This window comes from Ailuropoda melanoleuca, chromosome 2, assembly GCF_002007445.2.
Source record: "Ailuropoda melanoleuca isolate Jingjing chromosome 2, ASM200744v2, whole genome shotgun sequence".
NCBI classification, from domain to species: Eukaryota; Metazoa; Chordata; class Mammalia; order Carnivora; family Ursidae; genus Ailuropoda; species Ailuropoda melanoleuca.
The window spans coordinates 156,321,594-156,334,251 of record NC_048219.1 but is presented as its reverse complement, the minus strand read 5'-3'; the positions used below and the strand labels follow the sequence as shown (position 1 = coordinate 156,334,251).

General features: G+C 41.0%; 1 protein-coding gene and 1 pseudogene across 11 annotated transcripts in view; both read left to right on the top strand.

The window, feature by feature from the left end:
- The first annotated feature begins 204 nt into the window (after nucleotides 1-204).
- Nucleotides 205-12,658, top strand: part of HIBCH (3-hydroxyisobutyryl-CoA hydrolase) — a 114,255-nt gene continuing 101,801 nt past the window's right edge. For 9 of the 11 annotated variants that reach the window (XR_004623528.1, XR_004623526.1, XR_004623527.1 and 6 more), the window contains exons 1-2: nucleotides 205-417; nucleotides 7,756-7,798. Coding sequence is in view for 4 of the 11 variants with exons in the window: in XM_034654858.1 (XP_034510749.1) it covers nucleotides 383-417; nucleotides 7,756-7,798 (78 nt within the window). In the remaining 7 variants the exon portion in view is untranslated. Of the gene's footprint in view, nucleotides 418-451; nucleotides 844-1,215; nucleotides 1,518-7,755; nucleotides 7,799-12,658 lie in introns of those variants that run through there. The other 2 variants (XM_034654854.1, XM_034654855.1) reach the window with 2 other exon arrangements.
- On the top strand, nucleotides 6,665-7,691 carry LOC105234929 (annotated as a pseudogene).

The window sequence follows — 12,658 nt, the reverse complement described above, 5'->3', positions numbered from 1 at the left end:
CACCCAGGAACCCCTCTAGGGAACAATTTCTTTTCTCCCAGTCAGCCGGGCTCTGCTCACCGTCACTCCATCAGTCCTGCCCCACCCCGCCCTCAGCCTCAGCCTCCGCCTCCGCCTCCGCTCCGCCCCCTAACCAAGCCCCACCCCACCCTCTACCCCCAGTCCTCAACCCATTTCCTCCCGCAGCGGTTCTCGCCCCGCCCCTCAGCGCCGCGCCGCTGACAATCCCGTCGTGGGCCTCTCTGGCCGCCTGGAGGACTTGTCATCTGTGTCCGGCGGCGCGGGGAGGAGCGGGGCGGCGGTGGGTGGGTCTGACGTGAGGTGCCACGAGATTCTCGGGTGCACCGCCTCCTACTACTTTAGGTGGGCGGGTGTCTTTGCCATGGGGCTGCAGCAGGTGTGGAGGCTTATGTCGAGGTGAGTGAGCGAGGGAGAGAGCTGTCTAGCGCAGGCTCCTGGGCTACGCTCGCCAAGGTGACAGAGGCTCTCGCGCCGGTGGGGACGGCCTGGCCTCGAAGTTTCTGGTGACGCTTGGAGGCGCAGCTCTTAGACCCGAGCCCGGCCCCTGTCTGTGTTTCGCTCTTACTGCGTTTAGCGCCTTTGCAGCATCCCCTTCGTTTTCTGCCTCGCTGGCTCTTATTCAGGCTCTTATTCACCTTGACCCCCATTTCCTTTCTTCAGAGCTGAGTATAGCTTGGGGGACGCGCAGGGTTTCAGCGTGGAGGAATTTTGTGGTATGCTTGGTGCAGCTAGCAACCGCTCCTGCTTTGGCAGTTGTTGCACCGGCGCTCGTGGTGTGACTTTGTTGTTCAGTTCTGCCGGATGGCTCCAGCCTTAATCCAGGTGTGTGGACCTTTCAGGCTAGTGCTGTGGGCACATAACGTGGCTTGGTGGAGTGTGTGTGCAAACATTGTGTTTAACTCTTGAAAGTGCTACTGACTGCTGCTTGAGTTCTGCTAAGGAAATCTGGTAGTCCTGAGTTTAGGAAGCTGGGATGAGTTAGTCTTGAGGCCTATTGCCTGCCCATGTGCATTCAGGTAGCAGGTGTGACTACTTGAAGGAAGAACCATCCTATTTACTCCATAACTTCAGTTGCTGGGTTCTTTAGCCTTTGAGTTTGCCTTGGGGGAAAAGGATGGGAATGTTTCTTTGGTTTAAGAAGAATAGTTACGTCTCTAGAGATAAGCGTCTGCTTGTTTAACATTGTATCCACAGACCTGGTTCTCAGCCAGTGAAGAAAAATGGAAGAGTTGCTTTCCTTCTTCATTTTTTTTAATACCTCGAAATTAGCTGTCCGTGTGTCTCTGAACAGCTCAGGGACAGACATGGCAAATATTAAGAAAATCACATGTCATTATTGCTGCTGCTTTTTGAAGTTGTGAGCAAATACCAAATTATTTGAGAAACAGATTGGGAAGAACTGTTAACAAAATTAACTGACTTGGAAAAGAGTCTGTCATCCCCAGAGTTCAGGCTGGCTTTATTCCACCCCTCACCTCAAGGTGCAGACTGATCAGGTGAGTCCTGGAGCAGTTTGGGGCCTTTGATCAGGTATGCCTTTTCCAGGGCTTTGGAGTGGGTATCGCCTTAGCAAGGGAGAGACCTGAGGCCAGTGTTACCTAGTCTATAACAGCCTAACCCACAATTGTATTAAGGAATAGGGTGCCACAGAGTGTTTTTGAGAGGAAATAAACGTTGACGTTGTTGGGCAATCCCTCTTGAACTCTGGTCTCCCTTGGCTCTCTGGCACTGTCTTTCCCACTTACCTCTCCACTAATTCTTATCTTGTGGTGGTGCCAGTACAGACCCTGGGCATTTTGGGGGGAGTTCCCAAATTACCTCTCTGAAGATAACTCAAATTTGTATGTCCGGTCTTGATGTATTCTAAATGCTAGTGCAAGTCACAACCACCTGAATGTCTCATTTGCACCTCAGGTGTTAATTTACATGTAAGTGTAACCCGTACTCATCTGCACTTTCTTCTTGAAGCTATTATTTTATTATTTAAAAGTTATTTAAGTTCTCCCACACTCCCAATCCTTATCTCTTCCTGCTGATTCAAATTTAAATCCTCTCAAATTTTTTAGTTCATTTTTCAGAAACTTGATTGGTGTACTTCTTCCCAATTTGAATAGCTTCTGTGTGTGATTGCTGGGTTAATCTTGCTACAGTTCAATTCAGGGCCTGCCGTTCTGCTAAGAAGTTCTTAGAGGTGTCCTCCTACTTACGGAATTCAATAAAAATTTCCCAGCCCGATTTCAAAGATTTGGCCCTAATTTACTTCATGAATTCTACAATACTCAGTGTTATATTCTAGCTTCTGGAAGTTCTAGGCACTTTTTTTTACCCTGTAGCCAACCTGGACTACTTGCTATTGTTTCTTAAGGCCCTCGAAGTCCCAAAAGAAAGCAGACAAGAAACAAATATTTAAACAAAACTAATACTTAGTTACAAACTCTGATAAGTGTCTTAAAGGAAAAATACAAGTATGACAGAGTCAGATTTAGAAATGAAAGAGAAGGGTCAGGGGAGGCTCTTCAAAGAGGTCAATCTTGTAAGTTGTTAGTAGTACTCCTTTCTCCATCTGCTCTATACTCTGTTGAACTACATTGCTTCCGTGCTTGCTTCTTGAGCTGCCTTTTTTTCTTCTACATGGTTGTTTCCGAAGGCTCAATATTTGATTCTCTGTTATATTTTGTCTGTGTTAAGAGTCACAGACCCCAGTGCAGAGGCTAAGAAGGAAGCATTCAGTAATGCTGGCTAGACAACAGCACTGGGGACTAGTAGGGAACTAGTGAGCTAGAGAAAGTGCTCTAAAGGAGCTGGCTTCTCAGCCCCAGGCAGATGTTGCCATTGTAGAATGTAGACCCAAGGTTTCTATAACTACTAATTTTTCTGGGAAACTGAATTTTTTGGTGCAGTCTCTTGATTTTAAATGTCTAGTTTTAAAACATAGCTGACCAAAGTACATTAGTAGACCCAGTCAGCATTCAGGCCACTAATTTTCCGCTGCAGCTTTTTCATTCCTCAAGGACAGCTGAGGCGTTCTTATGCCTAAGTGATTATCTATGCATGTGACTTTGTGACATAGCTTCAGTTCTAACTTTTCTTTCAAACTCCAGTCTCTTTACTTGCTGTTGAACGTTTCCACTTATGTCAATACAGCCTCAAGAAACTGAAAATGGACTTCATATTTCATTCTACAAACCAGTTAGTTTCCTTGCCAGCCTTTTCAGTACCTATATTCTCTTAGCTATCCTAGCTTGAATTCTTGGAATTGTTATTGACAAAGTTCTTTTCTTTTCCATTAGGTTTTAACTACATAATGTCTCCTAATCATTCCTTTGTTTCTACAGCTGCTGTTCATCAGTTCATGCCTGAATTACTTGGCCTAGGGCTTGATTTTCTGTTCTATTCACCTTCTAACTTGCCTACTTCTGCTGTAATCTTCATCAAGCACTGTTTTCATTATCTCATCTTAAACAGTTCCACGTAAAGTTGTTTAATTTTGTAAACTCATGTGTGATTTATTGGATAATTGCAGAAATCTCCTAAATGATGTTCTCATCCTTCTAGGACAGTTGTTTTTTAACTTCAGTGTGTATCAGGATCGCCTGCAGGGTTTGTTAAACACAGATTTTTGGGCTCACCCCACAGTTTCGAATTCAGTAGGTCTGGGATGGGGCCAACAATTTGCATTTCTGACATGTGCCCCTGAGATGCTGATGGTGCTGGTCCAGGAACCACACTTTGAGAACAACTGCCCCAAGCAGATAAGTTGACCATCACCTGAAGGAAGTCTGTTAAAATAATTTAGTAAATTGGCTGTAGCTGGAAGGTGCATGTCCTCTTCCCCTCCACCAGATGGCAGTTCTGGAGCCAACAGGAAGGAAAGAGAAGACCTTCAATTCAGAATTATTTGGGGACTCTGAATATCTAAATATATTTTTGAGATGTTAAAGTTAATAGCAGATTTTAAATAACGGTTGAGTAGAAATTGGAACAAATAAAATTAATATGATTTTATAGAGTCTGGTAAGGAACTTAGTTGTACTTAGGTTTTTCTGTTTTGTAGCAGTTGGTCCAGAGCTTTTGGGATCTTTAAAATGCTGTGCACAGTGCTGTGTACTTCCATTTGTAGGTTTACATTACCTTTATTTGAATGAGCTAAGACTCTATCTCAGGAATGAAACTAGGACTTGAAGCTAGGTCTGTGTGTCTCTGTGCCACAGGTGGTGCTTAAACTGTTGGATAAGACTTGCCAGTCTGGCAGCACCATCTTTAACCTTGAAGTGGCATTTTGGTACTGGCCTCATTAAGGAATTCAGGGTTATTCTGGATCTAAAGGACTTAGTGCTTAACTTTTTCTTTCTTTTTTTTTTTTTTTTTTTTTTTTTTTTTTTTTTTTTTTTTTTTTTTTTTTTAATATTTTATTTATTTACTTGACAGAGATAGAGACAGCCAGAGAGAGAGGGAACACAAGCAGGGAGAGTGGGAGAGGAAGAAGCAGGCTCATAGCAGAGGAGCCTGATGTGGGGCTCGATCCCATAACGCCGGGATCACGCCCTGAGCCGAAGGCAGACGCTTAACCGCTTTGCCACCCAGGCGCCCCTTAACTTTTTCTTTCTTAATTCAATTTTATCTTTTTGGAAGTTTTTAAGTTCAAAAAAATTTTTTAAATGGTGTTTCAGGATAAATATAGTTCAGATTTTAAAAGTCTATATGAAATTCCCCGTTTAGAAATACCCCTAAATAAGCTAGTATCTGTCACTTCAGTTTAATTTTTATAAAATATTGATTTTAATGACAACCTGTTGGTGCTTTGGAATCATTTGGGGGAGCTTCAAACAAAAATACTTATGCCTGTGTCCCACCTCCAGAGTTTGATTTAATTGGTCTTGGATGTGAACTGGGCTTTGGAATGTTTACTAGAGTTTCCAGGTGATTCTAATGTGCGGACAAGTTATGGAATTACTGGGCTGGAATAAGAATATTTTACTTGTGGTAAGACAAATTCAAAATATGCTAGTCTAGGAATGTGAAGTGTGACTGATTTAAACAAATTAGTGGTTTCCCTTTTTTGGGGGATAGTAATATTCAATTTAAATGTAATCTAAGAGGAAAGTAAGAACTCTGGAAGGATGTATTACAAATATTTTTATAAATTCAGTCACCTAAAATGTGGCTACAGTGGTGACAACGGGCATATTACCTTTTTTTTTAATGCCTCAGCTAAACAGTTGCCCCTCAAAATTTCGAAATATCCTGGAAAAATTAGTAAGTTGGTGATTTATGAGCTCCCTCAGATAGTATATGTATCTGTACATGTTCACAGTCCTTAATCAGGCTGCTGCTGCTGTGGATTCCACCTTTGACCTTACTTCATACGTCTCAAATTTCACTTGTTTAGCCTGCATCCCAGTATATCTTAATAACATTTTTTTTTAAAGATTTTATTTATTTATTCCACAGAGAGACAGCCAGCGAGAGAGGGAACACAAGCAGGGGGAGTGGGAGAGGAAGAAGCAGGCTCATAGCGGAAGAGCCTGATGTGGGGCTTGATCCCATAACGCCGGGATCACGCCCTGAGCTGAAGGCAGACGCTTAACCGCTGCGCCGCCCAGGCGCCCCAATAACATTTTTATATGCATCTCTCATACTTTGAGTTGCATGAAGGCAAGAGCAATATCTTTTGGGGAACTTTTTATTTATTTTTATTTTTTTTATTTTTATTTTTTATTTTATTTTATTTTTTAAAGATTTTACTTATTTATTTGACAGAGATAGAGACAGCCAGTGAGAGAGGGAACACAAGCAGGGGGAGTGGGAGAGGAAGAAGCAGGCTCATAGCGGAGGAGCCTGATGCGGGGCTCGATCCCATAATGCCGGGATCACGCCCTGAGCCGAAGGCAGGCGCTTAACCGCTGTGCCACCCAGGCGCCCCGGAGAACTTTTTAAAAAGGCCCGAGGCATAGGGGTGCCTGGGTGGCTCAATCGGTTAAGCGTCAGCCTTTGGCTCACTCAGGTTGTGATCCCATCAAGCCCCACATCGGGCTTCCTGCTCACTGCGGAGCCTGCTTCTCCCTCTCCTGCTCTCCCTGCTTGTGCTCGTGCTCTCTCTGTCAAATAAATATATTAAAAAAAAAGGCCCGAAGCATAAAAATATGACGAATTTTCACAAACTGAACATATCCATTTCACTGGCGCCTGGATCAAGAAAAAATGATAGTACCAGCATGTCAGAGGCCCTCCTCATGCCCCTTTTAGTCACTCTCCACCCGCATGGTGCTTTTACTTAATTGTGATTCACATGAAGTACTGAAATGTACTGTTCTGAAGTCTGTAGCTCAGTTAACTTTTGCGTTTATATACAGTCCTCTAACCATCATCTGGATAGAGAGAATTTCTACCACTCCAGATTTCCTCCTGCCCTCTCCCAGCTTCCCCACTGTCTACCATTTTGACTTCTGTTATTACTGATTGATAACTTTTGCCAGGCTGTGTCTTAAGCTTTGTATGCCTAGCCTAACACTTTTAAAACAAACTTGGAAGTGTGTTATGTTTATTTTATAGCTTGCTTTCTTTTTGTAATTTCTATCATGACTATTTTCCATATGTTAAGTATTATTTAAATATTTTAAGTAAATATTTTTATTGGCTTTGTATGACCATTTATAAAATATTACTAGAGGCAGCTGGACCAAGTTGCTGCCTGCACCCTTTGCCTCCCCTATTCCCAACCCCACCAAGGTCAGTAAAAAAGGAACTCAACTTCAACCACAATGGAGCCCATGAGACCTCAGAAAAAGAACAGCAAGGAGCAGGTGAATATATTAATGAAGTACAGAATGCAGTAGACTTGAACAAGCCAATGAGATTTTGAAAGTGGAACAGACATATGACACTGCTAACCACTTTTTTCAGAAGAGGTTGGAAGTGATTGCCCAGATCCTACATTTTTGGGTTAACATTTATCACTCATCCACCAATGTCTACACTGCATTGTTCGGCAAAGGTTGAAGTGACAGAATTCAAAGATATTAAATAAGGTTACAGAATAGATCTTTATTTGGATGGAAAACCTTACTTTGAAAATAAAGTTCTTTCCAAAGAATTTCATCCAAATGAGAGTGGTGATCCATTTTCAAAGTCCACTGAAATCAAATGGAAATCTAGAAAGGATTTGACAAAATGTTCAAGTTAAATGCAGAATAAAGTCAGCAGGAAGAGAGAGCATGAGAGACCCAGAGAGCTCTTTTTCTGGTTTACTGATGATTCTGTTGGAGGTGCAGATGAGTTCAGGAGAGGTCATCAAAGATGCTATTTGGCCAAATCCACTATAGTGCTACTTGGTTCTTGGCATGATGATGAAGGAGATGATGATGATGAGTGGGAGGAAGGAGAGGAGGATGAAAGACGAATGACTAATGGAACTTTAATGGATTCTAACCTTTTTAAATTTTCTCCATGCCCTGGGAGCAAGTTGCAGTCTTACCACCTCCCCCACCCTCTTGTATTCAGTTGCTCTGTTTTTTTGAGGTCCCTTCTCCTTTATTCCTTGGTTTTCGATTTATTTTTTGGGGGAGATACCTTGAACAGAATACAGTGGGAAAAGAATCTCTACCCTTTTTTTTGTTCCAAATTCATTTTTTTCTAATACCTTTTAGAAAAGGGTAAAACAAAAGGAGATATATTTATACATTGAGACATGACTACCCACATTACTGTGTTCATTGTATTCTGCATTTGTTTCAGGTTTAATTCATTCAAAAGGACTAATATCATACTGCAACATTTGGTAAGTTTGGATTTTGTTTTGTTGGCATTGTTAGATTATGATGTGTAATGTAAAATGTCATTGTTAGGGAAGTAGAGGAATACTGGCAGAGTTTGTTGCCCTTCATGTGCCACGGTTCCCAATTTTATAGTGTCAAGACTTGACACGTAACTAGGAGATGGTATAAGGTTATGAATAAGAGCATGGATCTTCAAGTCAGAATGCTTGGGTTTAAATAATGGGTCCACTACTTAATTTTGGTAGATTACACTAAGAATCTTGCTTGAATTGTGCTTTGGTGTCCTATTGGGTTACAGTAATTTAAAATTTAAATTTAATGACATTCAACATTAGCTGGAAATTGATGAAAATCGTAGGAGTCGGAAGGATATGTGATTGAATAAAGAAGAAAGTCAGATGTCAAAAGAAATTATGTTCTGCTTAAGGTAGGATATTTTCTTGGATGTGTCTTTGGGCTGCAACCTTGTTTGATGGTAGCGGATGTTACATATAATGAAAGGTGTATGCTTAAGATTGGGATTTGGGTATCGACAATGCGCAGCTTGCTTTAGGCTTGTGTTACAGCAGGAATGCATCACTAGAATGTTGGATTGTTCATTCAGCTTATTAAACATTTTTGGGTTACCTGCTATGTACGAGGTACTGGATTTTCCTCAAAGGAAAGATTCATTTCTCACAATGTTTATGAAGGCTCTAAAGTGTTTTCCAAAATGTAGCCTGCAAAATACAAGTCCCAAGAGGTAAATAATCCATGGGGAAAAAAAAAAAAAAGTTTACAAGTAAGAAAACCGCTCATTGTATTTTAAAAGTTTACATTTAATATTTGCATATTAAATCCAAAAATGTCTTACAGGGATGAAACTTATTTACATTGGTTTGTTTTTTCCCCAAACTGATTTGACCATGGGTCATTTTATCTTTCTACATAGCAGTGGTAATCATCCTTTTGATGCTTTGTGAAATGTTGCTACTATGGATTTTGCCAGAATAGTTCCACATTCTAGCAGAGAAGGTATTCTAAAGATGTGCATGTCTTAGAGATTTTATTTTGGCAGGCTTCATGCATTCAGTTCAGCACAGCTGTGTGTTGATGGTGTTCATACACTTTAGCAAGTTTCCTTCATTTCTTTTTTGAATAGATGTAAATAATGGGTCACTCAGGCCTTACAGGAGGGGAAAGAGTTCTGTAGAGTGGGCTCAAGTGGGTGAGATCATATCACTTGAAGAAGATAATTGGGAGAGTCAGCTTAGGGGCTGTAATGGTCAGAGCATTAGTTCTAGAATGAGAAAAACCTAGATTTGAATCTTGGTCCTTCCGCAAAGCTGTGTGATTCCAAGCAAGTGATCTAACTTCTCTGGGCCTCAGTTTCCTTATCTGTGAAAAGGAGTTCCTGGTATATAATTCATTAGGGGGGTTTTGACGAATAAGTGAAGAGTTTAGTCAAGTGTTTAGCATAGTGTCCATAGAAAACTTTCAAATAGCAAGTTAAAAATAAGAAACAGCTTTTGCTGATTGCCTAAGAAAATATTTGAAAATAAAAGTTAATGTGAACCTGTTGTCTTTTCTGGATGAACAATAAAGATTTAAGAAAGTTCTAAGTCTCACCTTAAATTGCTTTTCCTCCTATTTTAAAAATAGCTCTGACCAGAAGCATTTCTTCTTTCCCTTCTCTGTTCCCCTGTATCCCTTCTGTCTCCCCCTTCTCCCTGCCCCCCAGCTTTGGGTTGTATGAGAATTTCATTTCTGACTCTAGTCTCTCTAATCTTTCCTAATATAAATTTTTCTTCATAGAAACCTTTTCTAAGTTTTAGTTAAAAATTTGATATTTTTGGAAAAGGGATTTAATTTTTTCTGCAGAATTAACATACAAATCATGCTAATACTGGAAAGTTCATCTTTTTTTTTTCTTCTACCCTTTTGTTTGAATAATTTTGATTAATGCACTAATAGTTCTTTTTAGGTTTTGAAAAGGCCATTAATTTCTTCAGGTAGGAAAAAAAATCCTTTTATCTATTCATTTACATCATTCCAGTGGCATTAGCAGGATATTCTGGAATATTCTTTGCTCAAAGTCTGACCCTCTGTAAATGTCCTGCAAAAACGCTTGGCTTAAGTTCTTGGAGATCCATGCTTAAAAATATTCCTGCATCACTGTAATAGCAAAAATTGAAAATATACTCAATGTTTATTGGTAGGGGACTGACTGATATGTAAGAATGCACAGCTGTTAAAAATAAGTAGGTTACATGCATGTGCACTCAGCAAAATCCTGGGAAATTTTAAAGGATAAATGGCCTGTTTTCAGCAAATTGGAAGGAAAAGAGAGGGATGAAGGGAGAACTTGTAGATTAAAACGCTTGAAAAACAGGGGGTGCCTGGGTGGCCCAGTTGGCTAAGTGTTTGACTCTTGATTTTTGTCTCAGGGCGTGGTCCTCAGGGTTGTTGAGCTCAAGCCCTGCATTTGGCTCAGCGCTGGGCGTGGAGCCTGCTTAAGATTCTCTTTCTCCCTCTCCCTCTGCCCCTCCTTCCATCTCCCTCTCTTAAAAGAAAAAAAAAAAGAGTTGAAAAATATATCCATTAAAAAAACCCAAACAGATGGTGTATTTTTGCATGTACACTTTGTGTTTACTATAAAAACCAGGATAGTTATATTTTTATAGAGAGGGAGAGGGCTGTGATTGAGTTGGGGCAGGTGGAGGGCCAAGGGCTTTTGGGGCTGGCTGGACAACATTGGGTTTGGGATTTGATTTTTTTTTTTTTTTTTGCCCCAATTACAAACTAATAGTTAGCCTTTTACTGTTTTATGGAAGCTGGCAGAAGATGTGAAACTCCTGAGTGAGAGACCAAAGATTCTGTTACTAGTGGCACATGGAGCAGCACTGAGCATCATGTTTGTATTGGTTTTCCCTTGCTCCCCAAGTTCCGCAGGGGTGACACGGAAGACCCAGATGAAAGCTTGCATATGCAGTGGATTACATTATAGGACAGCAGTATTGAATATGGGGAGCCAGCTGGTTTGTAGCAAGCTGTAAGCAAGCCTGCTCTCTTGTCCCAGAGGGAGACATCACCTTTTCTTTAAAGTTGCTTGCAGCAAATACAACCCTGAAAATGACCCAGGCGAAAAGAGACATCAGGCCCTTGGGTTCATGACATATATAGCATTAAAGTACAAGGAAACCTCAGGGCCCATGGCGGATAACTTCTTCTAGCAGCCAAGTTAGAAATAGGGTCATTGCAGACATAAATAGTAAAATGAGGTCATACTGGAGTAGGGATTACTGGACTAATCCAGTATGACAGTTGTCCTTATATAAAGGGAAAATTTGGAGATCGGTATAGTGGGAGAATGCCATGTGAAGAATGGAATTAGGCTGTTACCGGTTAAGGAACTACCAGAAGCTAGGAGACCAGCCTGGAACAATTCCTTCCCCTAGCCATCTTTAGAGGAAATGTGGTCCTGCTGATACCTTGATCTCAGGCTTGTAGCCCCAGACTGTGAAACATTAACTCTCTGTTGTTGAAGCCACTTAGTTTGTGGTACTTTGTTACAACAGTGCTAGCAAATGAGTACAATTCCCATGGTTTGTTTGTCAAAATTAAGAGCATTGGTATATTACTATTTTTTTTAAAGATTTTATTATTTATTTGACAGAGATAGAGACAGCCAGCGAGAGTGGGAACACAAGCAGGGGGAGTGGGAGAGGAAGAAGCAGCCTCATAGCGGAGGAGCCTGACGTGGGGCTCAATCCCATAATGCCGGGATCACGCCCTGAGCTGAAGGCAGACGCTTAACGAATGTGCCACCCAGGCGCCCCGGTATATTACTATTAACTTTAAACTTTATTTGGATTTCACCAATCTTTCCCTTAATTTTCTGTTCCAGGATCCAATCCAGAATACATATTGCATTTCTTTGTCATGTCTCCTTAGTTTTTCTGGTCTGTGACAGCTTCTGAGTCTTACTTTTTATGACCTCGAATGTTTGGGGGAAGTATTAGCTAGCTAGCCTATAGAATATCCTCTAACCTGGGCTGTGTCTGGTGTTTTTGTTTTGTTTTTAATAATTAGACTGCAGTTAAAAGTTTTTTGGGGGGGGGCGCCTGGGTGGCACAGCGGTTAAGCGTCTGCCTTCGGCTCAGGGCGTGATCCCAGCGTTATGGGATCGAGCCCCACATCAGGCTCCTCCGCTATGAGCCTGCTTCTTCCTCTCCCACTCCCCCTGCTTGTGTTCCCTCTCTCGCTGGCTGTCTCTATCTCTGTAGAATAAATAAATAAAATCTTTAAAAAAAAAAGTTTTTTGGAGAGAATATCAACAAAAGAAACTCCCCCTTCTCATCACACTGCAACAGAGAGTATCTGTGGGTTTTGATGAATGCATCTGGGATGCAATGACAGTCATATAACATTGCTGGTGATGCTGACCTTTATTACTTGGTTAAAGTTGTGTTTGTTGGGTTTCTCCTCTCTCAACTTATTTTCCCCTTTTCATATTCTGTTCTTTGGAAGCAAGTTCAGCCCACACTCAGAGGGTGAGGAGAGTGAGCTCTGCCTAATGGAAGGGGGATTTCTACATGTGTTATTTAGAAATCTTCTGTAGATAAGATCCCTCTCCATTTATTTATTTGGTTATTTATATCAGAGTGGACTCATTGATACTTTATTCTTTGGGTTATACTCCAGTATCACATTATGTTGTTACTCAGATTCTTCTAGCTTTGGCCATTAGGAATTCTTTCATTTTGGCTCTTGTGTCCTTTTGAAACGATCCTATTCTTTTAATATATAATATATATATTATATATATATAATAATTTTTATTATGTTAGTCACCATACAGTACATCCTTAGTTTTTGATGTA